Source organism: Sorex fumeus, unplaced genomic scaffold (assembly GCF_029834395.1).
Source record: "Sorex fumeus unplaced genomic scaffold, SorFum_2.1 ptg000072l, whole genome shotgun sequence".
Classification (NCBI taxonomy): Eukaryota; Metazoa; Chordata; class Mammalia; order Eulipotyphla; family Soricidae; genus Sorex; species Sorex fumeus.
In genome coordinates, this window is record NW_026606129.1 from 4,420,935 (window position 1) to 4,433,753 (window position 12,819).

Here is a 12,819-nt window from a genome sequence, read left to right on the forward strand (position 1 = left end):
TGTCCGCCCCCCATCCCACCCCTCCCCCTGCCTCTGTGGGGAGTCGAGTCCTTTTGGTACTCTCTCCTCTCCTTCTGGGCATGATGGTTTGCAATACAGACACCGAGAGGCCGTCACGTTGGTCCTTCATCTACTTTCAGCACACATCTCCCTTTGGAGGCGTTTCTGTTCAGAGGAGACAGCCAGCCCCCAGACCCAGACCCTGGGTGGTCCCTCCCTCCCCAGCTCCCAGACCTGGGGGCGGCCCCTCCCTGTCACACTCAGCAGAAAGGCCGGGCAGCCTCTAGATCCTTCTCACGTGTGGACTCGGCTTCCTCCTGAGCCTCTTCCTGGGTAGGAGGCACAGACTCGGACGGGCCTTTCTGGCTGCAGTGCGCCTGGCTTGGGGCGAGACTCGGCAGCCTGGTGACCAGCCCCTGGAGCCGACCACTGCTGGCCCAGGGCTGCTCGGGGCTGCTCCTGTCCAGCAGCGGGACCCCGTCTCTGGTCAGGGCAGGCCAAGGAGTGCCAGCCACTCCCGACCTCAGTGTGGTGGGGCCAAGCCCAGCAGCATGGCTGGTCCCCTCCGGCCCTCAGCTCTGCCCTGTGCTGGGCGTCAGATGCTGCGAGTGGCCACTCTCGGTCCCCGCCCCAGGCCTGGCACCCAGCGTGCGGTCCCTGGCCTCGCGCCTTCCCTTCGGGGAATTCTCTTCCTGGCACCCTCACCGGAGGCGGGAGGTGCCTCCCTGCTTCCGTTCCCATGAGACAGGGATCCTGGCAGCCATGCCCAGAAGGGTCACTTGCACGTGTGGGGACGACAGCCTCCTGCATCCAGGCCCAGCTGGAGCAGACCTGGGTGTGCTCACCACAAGCCAGCAGGCTGGACAGGCCCTGCAGAGGGGCTTGGGGAGGGGGGGCGGTCCGGGGAGGGGGTGAAGTCAGAAGCCCAAGTGCAGCTGGACACACTTGCCCGGGAGCCCTGAGCCCATGTGCCACGGGGGACGGAGCAGGCGTCCCCGGCCGAGGTGAGCCCACGTCACCCGCGGGCTCCGACTAGCCGAGTCCACACTGGAAGCCCAGGAGGCTCGGGCCTGGGTCGGGGGCGCCTTCACACCCCCGCGGCAAGCAGCCCTCAGATTTGTGTTGCGTGTTAGCAGTTGGGGGTATCCCAGTTTCCCCAGGGTCTGCTCCTCCCACCTGCCCCTGGCTCTCCTGCTAGGCCGCCTGTCTCTGCCCCACAAGAACAGAGGAGTGGGGGCCCGGTCTGGGAACACGGCCATGCCCCCGTCTCCGGCCCTGTGTGGGTCACCACGCACATGGCGCCCGTTGCTCAGACGTGCCCAGCGTGCCTGCCGCGCCTGTCCTGACCACCTGTGCCAGGTGCACCTGACCGGCCCCTGGGGGTGGTTCTGACCAGGCCTTGTGCTGGCGCCACCCGGAGCCCAGCCTCACCTCACTGCAGCTGCTGGGGGGAAGGCCGTGTGTGTGTGCGTGTCCAGACGTGTGTGCATGCGTGTGTGCGTGGACGTGTGTGCATGAATGTATGTTGTGCATGTGTGTGCGGGTGCGTGTGTGTACATGTGTGTGCGTGTCTGCCATGGATGTGTGCATGGGTGCATGTGTGTGTGCGTGTGGGTGCCTGGGTGTACCTGTGCATGGGTGCATGCAAATGTGTGTGTGTGCGCATACGTGTGCTTGTGCGTGCGTGCGTGGCGCCTGGTCCCCAGGCCCGGCAGCTGCCTGGCGACCTGCGGCCTCACTGCTCCCACGGCTGCAGCTTCTGCACCTGAAGAGCAACAAGTACCTGACGGTGAACAAGCGTCTGCCGGCGCTGCTGGAGAAGAACGCCATGCGGGTGACGCTGGACGAGGCCGGCAACGAGGGCTCCTGGTTCTACATCCAGCCCTTCTACAAACTGCGCTCCGTCGGCGACAGCGTGAGTGGCCCGGCCCCGCCGGCGACGCGGGGACGTGGGAACACGGGGGCGTGGGGACAGGGGGCAGCACGGGTTCACGAGACACAGGGATGTGGGGCCACGGGGACCCCGCCCGGCAGCTTCCCGTGGCAGGCGGGTCCTGCCTCCCGCGTGCCCACGGGGCCCTTCTCAGCCCGTGGCCCTTCCCCGTCCCTGGGCAGGCGGAGTGACAGAGCGGGGAGGAGAGAGGTCTGGGGCCTCCCCACGGCCGCCCCCACGGGCCGAGCAGCATCGCCTCGTCCCCGTGGACTCGGTGGCCCCGTCCCCGGGGGTGCTGACCAGCCTTTTCTCTCCAGGTGGTGATAGGGGACAAGGTGGTCCTGAACCCTGTCAACGCCGGCCAGCCCCTGCACGCCAGCAGCCACCAGCTGGTAGACAACCCGGGCTGCAACGAGGTGGGCACCAGGCAGCTCCTGGGGCCACAGAGCGGGGGGGCAGGTGCTCGGGCACGGGCCTTTCGAAGGGGGAAACTGAGGCCGGGGTCTGAGCGGCTCATGCAGCGCCCCCTGGGCCTGTTTGCTGGGCCTGGCACCCCTGGGTGCCCCAGGCCGCTCCCGAGAAGGGCCCCCCCCGGGGGGCTGCGGTCAGGTCTGTCTCCAGGAGGGTCGTCTCGGGGCCGTCCACACGGGACAGGGTCGTGTCTCCGGGCGTCTGAGGGTGACCATGTGCCCGCGTGGTCGGGGTGGGGATGGTGCGACCCCTCTGGGCCGCCTTGTGCTCGGGGAGAGCTGCTCGGGGCCAGGGCGCGGAGGGGAGACCCCGGGCCCGCAGTCCCTCACGACCGTCCGCGCCTCCTCGTGCTCAGGTCAATTCCGTGAACTGCAACACGAGCTGGAAGATCGTCCTGTTCATGAAGTGGAGCGACAACAAGGACGACATCCTGAAGGGGGTGCGTGGGTGGGCCCTGGGCGGGGGCGGGGCGGCCGCGCCTCCTCCCCCTCCCCGCTGACTCCGGGTGCTGCAGGGGGACGTGGTGCGGCTGTTCCACGCCGAGCAGGAGAAGTTCCTCACCTGTGACGAGCACCGGAAGAGGCAGCACGTCTTCCTGCGCACCACGGGCCGCCAGTCGGCCACGTCGGCCACCAGCTCCAAGGCCCTGTGGGAGGTGGAGGTGAGGCGGGTGGGGGGCAGCAGGGGGGCAGGGGCTGGGAGCCGGGGCGGGGCCAGGGGTGACCGGCCAGGGCCGACAGCCAGGGCCGACAGCCCGGACACACGTGTGCAGAGACCCCCAGGGCAGAGCCGGAGGAAACTGGCTGTCTCTGGCCCAGGCTGTGGGCGCTGCCGTCTGCCTGGCTCACTGACTCTGTAACGGAACGCCGTGAGGTCAGGGGCCTCAGGCTACCCAGAGCCGTGGGGAACAGGAGGACGATGCCCTTCGAGAACCCCATCGTGGAGGCCCGAGCACACTCCCTTTGTGCCAGAGGGAGAGAGAAGGAGGGATCCAGGAGGCCTTCCTGGAGAAGGCAGCAGCCGACTTCCAGAGTGCCCTGCATTTCTGCGGGCGGGGGCCGGCCCCAAGGGCCTGGGGCTAGAGAGGAGGAGGGGCAGCTCGGGAACTGCCCAGTGACCCTGAGCCGTGGGAGCAGGGGGCGGTGGACTTGGGCAGCAGGAGGGAAGCACCTGGACAGGACCTGGGTCTCCTTCCGGGTGGGGGTGCTTGCTCGGGGGGGGGGGGCAGCCGGGGGCGTGCCCTGAAGGTGGGCCCCACGGCCCGCTGCCCCTTCTGTGGGATGTGGTTCACTCTCTCCCCGGCGGGTCCGAGGGACTTTGGTGTGTCCCCAGGGCGGTCGGTTCCGGGCCTGACCTGCCTTTGCTCGCAGGTGGTCCAGCATGACCCGTGCCGGGGTGGTGCCGGCTACTGGAACAGCCTCTTCCGGTTCAAGCACCTGGCCACTGGCCACTACCTGGCGGCGGAGGTGAGTGACCGACTCACGCCCAGGAGGTCCCTCCCGCACCGTCCCTCCGTGTTCCCTCACTCTCCACGGGAAATGGCAGGGGGACGGGCACACGGAGGGTCTCGCGGATATGGGGGCATCCGGGACAGCAGCCCTCCGCCTTGACCGTCCCCCTCGCCCCTTCCTGGTCCCCGACCTCCCCTGTGGCCTCTGACGCAGCCCGGGGCGTGTGTGCCACTGGGAAATGCCGGCCTGGACGCGTCCTCGGAGGGCTCGAGGCTGCCGGACCTCGGCTGCCCACCCACGTCCACAGCCCAGATAGCTGAGTGGGGGCGCTCTGGAGCTGGGGGGCCAAGGAAGGACAGGGACCAAGGACACGACTCTCCCTCAGCATCTGGGTTAGGGGAAAGTGGGCCTGAGCTCAGAGGCCTGGACACCCCAGGCCGGGGTCTGCTGCCCATCCCCGGGGTCCAGCCCTGAGTTCCAGCGTCGACCCTGCCCAGTTGTGTGGTCATGTCCAGAGAGCTTTCACTTTAAGCAGCCAGTCCCCAGGGCTGGCCTGGACTGGCCACTCACCGCGAGCCACAGGGACGGGGCGAGGACAGAGGAGCAGCTTCTCGGAGTGGCCGGTTTCACTGTTGGACGTTGACCCGCCAGGGGTGGCGGTCACTGCTCTGCCGCCTCCTACTCCTCCTCCCAGATCCCGCAGCAGGCCAGACTGGGACGGGGGCAGGGCGGGCAGCGCCCCCCCCCCCCCACCCGGAGGAGCTCGTGCCCCTACCCTGACTTTTCGGCTACTAACTGGACCCAGCAGGACCGTCCCAGGCCCGGGGCCGCGCGCTGTGCTGTGCCGTGTCGTGTCGTGGCATGCTGGTGTGGTCAGCCGTGTGGTGGCATGCTGGTGTGGTCAGCCGTGCGGTGGCATGCTGGTGTGGTCAGCCGTGCGGTGGCATGCTGGTGTGGTCAGCTGGGTCGTGGCAGGCCGTGGGCGGGCCCCAGAGCCCCGAGGTCTTAATTCCCTCCCGATTTCTCCCATCAGGCAGACCCTGACTTTGCCGAGGAATGCCTGCAGTTTCAGCCCCCAGTAAGTACGGCCCGGCCTGCCTGCCCCCGCAGGCGAGGGTGAGGCCAGAGGGGGCGTCCATGGGGCCTGCCCCCCTCACCGCCGTCAGAGCCCGCAGGGACGAGGGCCCTCCCGGCCTCCAGGTGCCGCAGCCCAGCCCGTGCAGAGGCTGCGGGTCTCCGCCTGCCGCAGGGGTCCAAGCCCGGGGACTCAGCCCCCCGGGGAGCATCTGTGAGGCTCCAGGGTGTGTCCGCCCTCTGCCTCGTCCCCTTGCGGCCTGCCCTGCAGGCCGTGTGTCTGCGCCTGAGGCGGTGGCCGCGCAGCGAGTGGCCTCTGCTTTGGCGAAATGAAGAGAAGCAGCTATCTGTTGGTCCAGGCGCAGGGAGTGGGGTTCCGGCCGATGCTGGTTCTGACCCAGCCGAGCCTTGCGGTCCAGTGTGTTCAGGCGAATCCGGGGCGTGGAGCACCCTGGCCACCCTCGAGTCTCTGGCCGCTGCTCCAGCCTCGTGGTGACCTGCAGTCCCGGGTCACTGGCACCCGTGTCCCAGTGCGTCTTGGGTCTGGAGTGACCCGGGACTGGGTGTGGGCGTGGGGGAGTTTGTCCGGGTGCAGGATGGGGGCCTCTCAGGGCCCCAAGTCCTGCCCCTCAGTGGGTGAGCAGGAGCCAGGCCCCCATGACCCGGTCAGCGGCACGGGTCTCGCTCTGTTCACCGGCCGGGCGTGGCTGCGGGCGCAGCAGTGGCCCGTCCCGCCGTGGCCTGGCCAAGGGCCAGCAGAGCGTAGCCGTGGCCACTTGAGGCTCGCCCCATGTGTCCTGTGGGCCAGCAGCCTGCCCTGGCTGTAGGCGTCCAGCGGCCTGGCCGGCACTGGGCTTCTGTGGGAAGGGCTGGCCTGGCCTGGTGCGGCACCTCGCTTCGGTGGCGGCCTGCAGGTTGTCAGTCGGTCGGGGCGTCTTCTTTGCTGCCACATCCTGCCGTGGCCTGAGAGTGGACTGGGGGTCTGGGGGTGGCTTCCAGGCTGTGTGGGGGATTCCCAGGCTGCTCTGCTGGCAGGCAGGTGCCCGTCCAGCCACCAGGTGGCAGACCTGTCCCTGGCCTGGGGCTCGCGGCCGTACGTGGGGGAGGAGGAGGCAGGTATGGTGGGCAGGTCGCAAGGGGGGCAGCGCCCACACAGGCGGGCCGGGTCCCGATCCCGGCTGCCCCGGACTGACCGTGGATGGACGCACGCACACACACACTCTTTCTCAGGACACACACACCCTCTCACATAGACACAGACGCGCACACTCACACTCACACTCACACTCACTCAGAGGCTCCTCGGACTTGCACTTTCAGACAGAAATCACACACTCAGACGCACGTCCCACACTCTCACTGTCTCGCCACACACACACACACACACACTCGCGTACACTCACCTACACACTCACTCTCTGTCATACATTCACTCACACACACACACACCTTCCTATTTTCGTGCACTCTCACACTCACACCCTCACTCTCACAAACACCCTCACTGTTCCGCCCTCTCATCCTCACACTCACACCCTCTCTTACACACACATCCTAACACCCTCTCTTTCTCACACCCTCACACTTTCTCTTTCAGACACACTGTATCACTGTAGCACTGACCTCCCGTTGTTCATCATTTGCTCTAACGTCTCCATTGGAGACTTTGTTGTTACTGTGTCTGGCATATCGAATATGTCATGGGGAGCTTGCCAGGCTCTGCCGTGCGGGCGAGATCCTCTCGGTAGCTTGCCGGGCTCTCCGAGAGGGGCGGAGGAATCGAACTCGGGTCGGCCGCGTGGGCTGCGTGCAAGGCAAACGCCCTACATGCTGTGCTATCGCTCCTGCCTTCTCATACACACACTCTCTCACAAACATCCTCACTTTCACACCCACCTTCTCACCCTCACACACATTCTCACTCACACACACCCTCACTCTTGCACGCACACACATCCTCACGTCCTCACTCTCACAAACATCCTCACACATTCTCTCTCTCTCATGAACATACACACACACACACCCTCACTCTCACTCTCTTACACACATGCACCCTCGTACGCACTCACCCTCACACACATGTACACTCAGCCTGCACAGGTTGAGAGCCTGGAACGTTCCGTGGGTTCTGGGGAAAGTGTCGGAGGCTTGGCCCGGCTCTGCGCCCTGCCCGGCACAGGACCCTGGGCCGACGTGGGGGAGCTGTCCCGAGGCAGCTGCCCGTGCTCGGCTCGGTCCGTCCCCGTGGACGTGGCCACGGCGTGTGACGGTCACCCTCGGGACCCAGGGCCAGCGCCCCTGCCGGAAGGTCGCCGTGGACCCCCGTGGGGGCCTGGTCCCGACTTCGGGGGCCACCAGAGGAGCAGGAGGCTGAGGCGACCCGACGACGCTTCCCCTCCTGGGGCCGTGGCTCCCCGCGGGCCTCACCCCGGCGGCTTTGGCCCGGCAGGTGGACCCCGACCAGGACGCGTCCCGGGGCCGGCTGCGGAGCGCGCAGGAGAAGATGGTGTACTCGCTGGTGTCCGTGCCCGAGGGCAACGACATCTCCTCCATCTTCGAGCTGGACCCCACTACACTCCGTGGCGGCGACAGCCTCGTGCCCAGGTAGGCGCCCCGTGGGTGTTGAGTGGACTCGGCCCCTCTGTGGTTCCCCTTCCTCCCCCTGTCCCTGCCCTGAGTGGCCGCCCAGAGACAGCTGGACGGTCATCTGGCAAATGCCGTTAATGTGACTGAGCTGTGGCTGGGTGCTCGGGGGTCTGGGTCTGCGACTTCGGGGGGGGGGGGGGAGGGCCGTGCAGCCCGGGTGTTGGAGGGTCCTCGGGTGCTGGAGGGTCCTGGAGCAGGGGGTGGAGGGCTCTAGTGTCGGGGGGTCCTGGCAGAGGGCTCGGGTGCTGGAGGGTCCCGGGGCGGGGGGCGGAGGGCTCTGTCTTCCCTCGGCCCTGTTTGTGGTTTTGTGCGTCTCCTCGGCCTTGTTGCACCTCACTTGCTTGGCCTTGACCCGCGGGGGTCTTTGGGAAGTGACCACGCGTGACCCTGCTTGCGTGCCAGGCGCAAGGGCGAGCCCAGCTCCACTCCCCTCCCCCGTCCCACCGGGCTCTGTTCCCCGAGGACCCCTTCATCCCAGAATGGCCATCTCATTCTGTCTGGCGTTGTCTCCCTTGGGTGCGCCGTGCTTCCAAGGGCAAGCGTTTCTTGTTCTTGGTTTCTGTCTGGGGGCAGGGTGTGGGAGGTGCTGGGCCACACGCAGTGATGGTCAGGGCCGACTCCTGGCTCTGTGCTCGGGGATCATGCAGGCGGGGGCCGTGTCCTGAGCCGCCCAGTCCGGGAAGCCCGGAGTGGTCCGTGTGGCTGAAGCTCGCTGCCCTCCTCCTCCTCCTCCTCCTCCTCCTCCTCCTCCTCCTCCTCCTTCTCCCTTTCTCCCCCTGGAGCCCCCAGGTCCTCCTCCTCCTCCTCCTCCTCCTCTTCCTCCTCTTCCTCCTCCTCCTCCTCCTCCTCCTCCTCCTCCTCCTCCTCCTCCTCCTCCTTCTTCCTTTCTCCCCCTGGAGCCCCCAGGACCGACACCTCCCATTCTCCACTGAGAGCGGGCGCTCTGGACATTCGCTTCTCTGGTCTCTGTTGGTGGCACGCGGCGGCTTCTTGCCCGTCTGCCATCCCTGCCGAGTCAGAGGTGGGCAGGGCAGCTGGCCACGCCGCCAGTCCCTCTCTCAGTGGGATATTCCTTCTGGGTGACTCGGCGCCCAGAAGTCCAGGGAACGGCCTTTCTGTGACCTGCTATGTCCTGCGTGAGAACCGCCTCCAACCTACAGGTCACGCTGCAGCCTAGGAGGGCTCCACAGTGGCCCCAGGGAAGAGGCAGGAGGTGTCTGGCCTAAGCTGTGAGGCCCTGTCCGCCTCGCCTGTTGGCCAGCAGGTCCAGGGATGGGCGGTGCTGTCCTTCCCGAAAGGCGTCAGGGTGCAGCCGTGCTTTTCCCTCCACTTGGGCATCGCTCAGGGTGTGATGTGAAGGTCAGAGTGGGCGGGGGGTGGACAGGACCTGCCTGAAATCCCAGTCCAGGGCTTTTGTGATGCTCACCGTTGTGGGGGTCACCCAGGGGAAGTGAGCTGTGGCCCCTCTGGGACTCTGCCCTGGGGCTCGAACCTGGGCTCTGCCCTGGGGGTCTACCCCGAGCCCCTGTTGCAGTGCCCCCCCCCCACTTGCTACCTGAGGTGAAGCCGGGGACGCGCCCAGTGGCGGCTCTTTCCACAGACCTGAGGGACAGAGAGGGAGATGCAGGGACAGTGTCTCGGGCAGGTCAGGCTCGCGGGATGAGGTCACCCAGTTAAGTCTCGGCTCTGGCCTCTGAGACGCGATGCAGCTTCCTGCTGGCCTCAGTCTCTCTTTATGCGGCAGCGCTTCTTGGGTGGACGCTTCTTGGGTGGGTGCGGCCGCTCCCCAGGGAGGAGGCAGAGACGGTAAGGTAAGGCACCTGGTGGCAGGGACTGAGGGGCCACAACCCCACCCCCCCGTGCAGGATCTGCGTCTCCCCACGTCTGAGGCCCCCTGACCTGCTCTCCTGGGGTCCCGCTCCTGGCCTTGCTGCCCCCGACTGACCTGAGATGGTGCCTGTGGCACTGGCCCCCCTGGCTCTGCTGCCCGTCCCCTTCCCAGGGGCCAGGGGGAAGGCCTGCCGCTGTCTGCGCCTTTGAAGGAAACGCAGATGTGGGCCAGCCTGGCGGGCACCACTTGGGCCCAGCTGACAGGGACCCAAGCCTCTGAGAGGGACCCTGAGCCCCCGAGAGGGACCCCGAGCCCCAGCCTCACTGAAAGGGACCCTGACCCCCACTCTGAGAGTGACCCTGACCCCCCAGCTCAGAATGACTGACCTCTCTAGCTGAGAGTGACCCGGACGCCTCGGGAGTGACCCTGACCCCCAGGACAGCCCTGGCCCCTTCTGCCCTTGGCCTCTCGGGGACCCCCCTTGCCAGTGAGGGAAAGAGGGGCAGGGTCAAACCCAGCATGGAAAGATGTCTCTGACCAGATGCTGTCAGGGGAACGCCCGGCTGCCAGGAGGGTCAGGAGGCGCAAGGGGAGAACGTCTGCCTCTGCTGGTCTTTGCCAGAAGGTTCTGCATGAGCGCCACGTAATGGGTCATCCATGGGGGAAGTGCTCCACTCTCCTCTGGACAGTCTGTTCCGGACAGTCCCCAAGGACGCGTCCCCGTAGGGGCGCGGCCACATTGCCGTGACCGTTCCCTCTGAGTGGCTTTGCCGGTCATCCTGGCGCCTGCTCTCATGTCTCTTCTTCCCCTCCTTCTGGGGAGGGCGACTCCCAGCCGTGCTCAGGGCTCACTCCTGCCAGCGCTCCAGGGTCCAGTGGGGTCAGCAGTGTGCGGGCAGGTCCTGACCCCTCACCCCTTCAGGGCAACAGCTCCGAGGCCAGGGGTGTGAGGTGGACAGAGGCACGTTTACACGCTGCCACAGCAAGCGCAGCCCAGCTTCCAGAACATTCCCCGGGGCCCGTGTCCTGGCAACCGTGCAGGACGCGCTGGGCAGTCCCCATGCCCGTTCCCCTGCTCCATCTGGCAGTTTTCCTTCCTGGCGCCCTGTGTGCCACGTCTCACTGCCCGTGAGCATCTCTCGTGGTCTTTATCAGTGCTCGGAAGACCCTGGGTCTTTGTTAGGGAGTTTTCTGTTTCACACTGTTAGCGTTTATGGGTCTCGTGTTTTGCTTCTGTGTCTGAGACGCCGTCCACTACGCCAAGATCGAGGAATTCAGTATTTTTGCTTTACTTTGTGTGCTGGGGGGCTTCATGCGCTGTTCTTGGGGGCTGTCGCTGGGCAGCGCTGCCCCTCTGGCCTCTGCGGGTTCACTTTTTTTTGGCCAGTTCAAAGAGAGCTCCAGAGCGGTTTTCTTTTAGCTCAGGGAATGTTCTGGTCACTCCCGCTGAGTTCTGAGCCTGCGTTTCCAGGATTGGCTCTCACGCTTAAGAATCTGCATCCCTCAATGATGGGTGCACGGGGTCCGGAGACAGCACAGCGGGGCGGGCGCTGCTGCGTGTGGCTAGCCCAGATGGGTGCCCCCATTGGGTCCCCCGAGCGCCACCAGGGGTGATTGCCTGCCGAGGGTCGAGGGTCGGGGCAGAAGTGAGCATCTCCCGGGGCCCAAACAGAACCAGGACAGTGAGCGGCGTGCGGCCGGGACTGGCTTCCGAGTGGTCCCGAGAGCGGGATCCTGCCGGGGGGAGCAGAACACGGTCTGGTGTCCCCTCCTGCGCGGCCCCGCCCGTCCATGCCGCCCCGTCCTTCGCTTCCCGCAGGAACTCGTACGTCCGCCTGCGCCACCTGTGCACCAACACGTGGGTCCACAGCACCAACATCCCCATCGACAAGGAGGAGGAGAAGCCCGTCATGCTGAAGGTGGGGCTGGCGGCCGCAGCGGGAGGGGGTCTGGCCTGGCTGGGGAACTCTCGGACGGACAGCGGGAGGGGGTCTGGCCCGGCCGACGGGGGCCCCAGGACGGACAGTGGAAGGGGGTCCGGTCCAGCCCTCGAGGGGCTCCTGGGGATGGCAGTGGTGTGGCTGCGGCTTCTTTGGGCAGAGTGGAGCGTGGGGGTCCGGGCAGAGCAAGCCTGAGGGTGGGGGGTCTCGTTCTCCGAGGGTGTGGATTGCGCACGGCTGGGGGGGTGCATTTGGCCGGGGCAGTGGTTTTCTGGTCCTGGCAGACGGGCACACGCGGTGTCCATCTTCCCAGCCTCGCCGTTTCCTTGTTTCCTGTAGACTTGCTGAGTGCCCGTCTCCCCTCAGTGCCCTTCCCCGGGACTCAGCCAAGGGTCCCAGGAGGGTCTGTCTCCAAGGGCGCCGTCCGCCACCAGTGGCCCTTCCAAGGTGCAGGGGAGGCCTCTGGGTTTCCTGCTCTCAGGACAGTCCGTGCGAGAGGCCAGTGCCCGCCCCAGGCCCAGCCATCTCGGCCGTGCTCAGGCCCCGCCTCCCGCCTCCCTCCTTCATTCCCTTCCCCTGCCGGGTCCGAGCTGCAGACCAGCCCGTGTCCAGGAGGCTGCAGGGTGGCCTCTGTGTCCACGTGGGCCCCACCCAGGTGCGTTCGCTTCCAGATTGGCACCTCCCCCGTGAAGGAGGACAAGGAAGCCTTCGCCATCGTGCCCGTGTCCCCCGCCGAGGTGCGTGACCTGGACTTCGCCAACGACGCCAGCAAGGTGCTGGGCTCCATAGCCGGGAAGCTGGAGAAGGGGACCATCACCCAGAACGAGCGGAGGTGGGCGCGGGGCCTGGGGGGACCCTCACCCAGAACGAGCAGAGGGGCACGGGGCGGCTTCCCTTGTGGCTAAGCATCGCCCCTTGGTGCGGCCAAGTGCCACTGCCAAGTACAAGCTCCCAGGTGGGACCCCTGAGCTGCCCCCGAGGGTCCGGGTCTCAGAGCTGCAGAGACGCCGCCTCCAGCTGTGTCCGCGGGTCTGGGGGCTGCTGGCTGGTGCTTCCGTGGGGGTCCCAGCACCGCGCTGTGCCCGCAGGTCCGTGACGAAGCTGCTGGAGGACCTGGTGTACTTCGTCACGGGGGGCAGCAGCTCGGGCCAGGACGTGCTGGAGGTGGTCTTCTCCAAGCCCAACCGCGAGCGGCAGAAGCTCATGAGGGAGCAGAACATCCTCAAGCAGGTGGGCGCCCTGCCCCGGGGAACCCCCGCAGCCCCGCGGGCGGGGCAGGGGTGCTGAAGGCCCATCTCGCTCTCGGCAGATCTTCAAGCTGCTGCAGGCACCCTTCACGGACTGCGGCGACGGCCCCATGCTGCGCCTGGAGGAGCTGGGCGACCAGCGGCACGCGCCCTTCCGCCACATCTGCCGCCTCTGCTACCGCGTGCTACGCCACTCCCAGCAGGACTACCGCAAGAACCAGGT

At 66.9% G+C, this 12,819-nt stretch overlaps 1 protein-coding gene across 6 annotated transcripts in view; it reads left to right on the plus strand.

Annotated features, from left to right (window-relative positions):
- Positions 1 to 12,819, plus strand: part of ITPR1 (inositol 1,4,5-trisphosphate receptor type 1) — a 142,094-nt gene that overhangs the window by 46,479 nt on the left and 82,796 nt on the right. For 3 of the 6 annotated variants that reach the window (XM_056129649.1, XM_056129650.1, XM_056129652.1), the window contains exons 5-15: positions 1,757 to 1,915; positions 2,251 to 2,349; positions 2,760 to 2,843; positions 2,919 to 3,065; positions 3,775 to 3,870; positions 4,889 to 4,933; positions 7,382 to 7,536; positions 11,229 to 11,328; positions 12,021 to 12,181; positions 12,438 to 12,579; positions 12,659 to 12,817. In XM_056129649.1, the coding sequence (XP_055985624.1) occupies positions 1,757 to 1,915; positions 2,251 to 2,349; positions 2,760 to 2,843; positions 2,919 to 3,065; positions 3,775 to 3,870; positions 4,889 to 4,933; positions 7,382 to 7,536; positions 11,229 to 11,328; positions 12,021 to 12,181; positions 12,438 to 12,579; positions 12,659 to 12,817 (1,347 nt within the window). The remainder of the gene's footprint in view (positions 1 to 1,756; positions 1,916 to 2,250; positions 2,350 to 2,759; positions 2,844 to 2,918; positions 3,066 to 3,774; positions 3,871 to 4,888; positions 4,934 to 7,381; positions 7,537 to 11,228; positions 11,329 to 12,020; positions 12,182 to 12,437; positions 12,580 to 12,658; positions 12,818 to 12,819) is intronic. The other 3 variants (XM_056129651.1, XM_056129653.1, XM_056129654.1) reach the window with 1 other exon arrangement.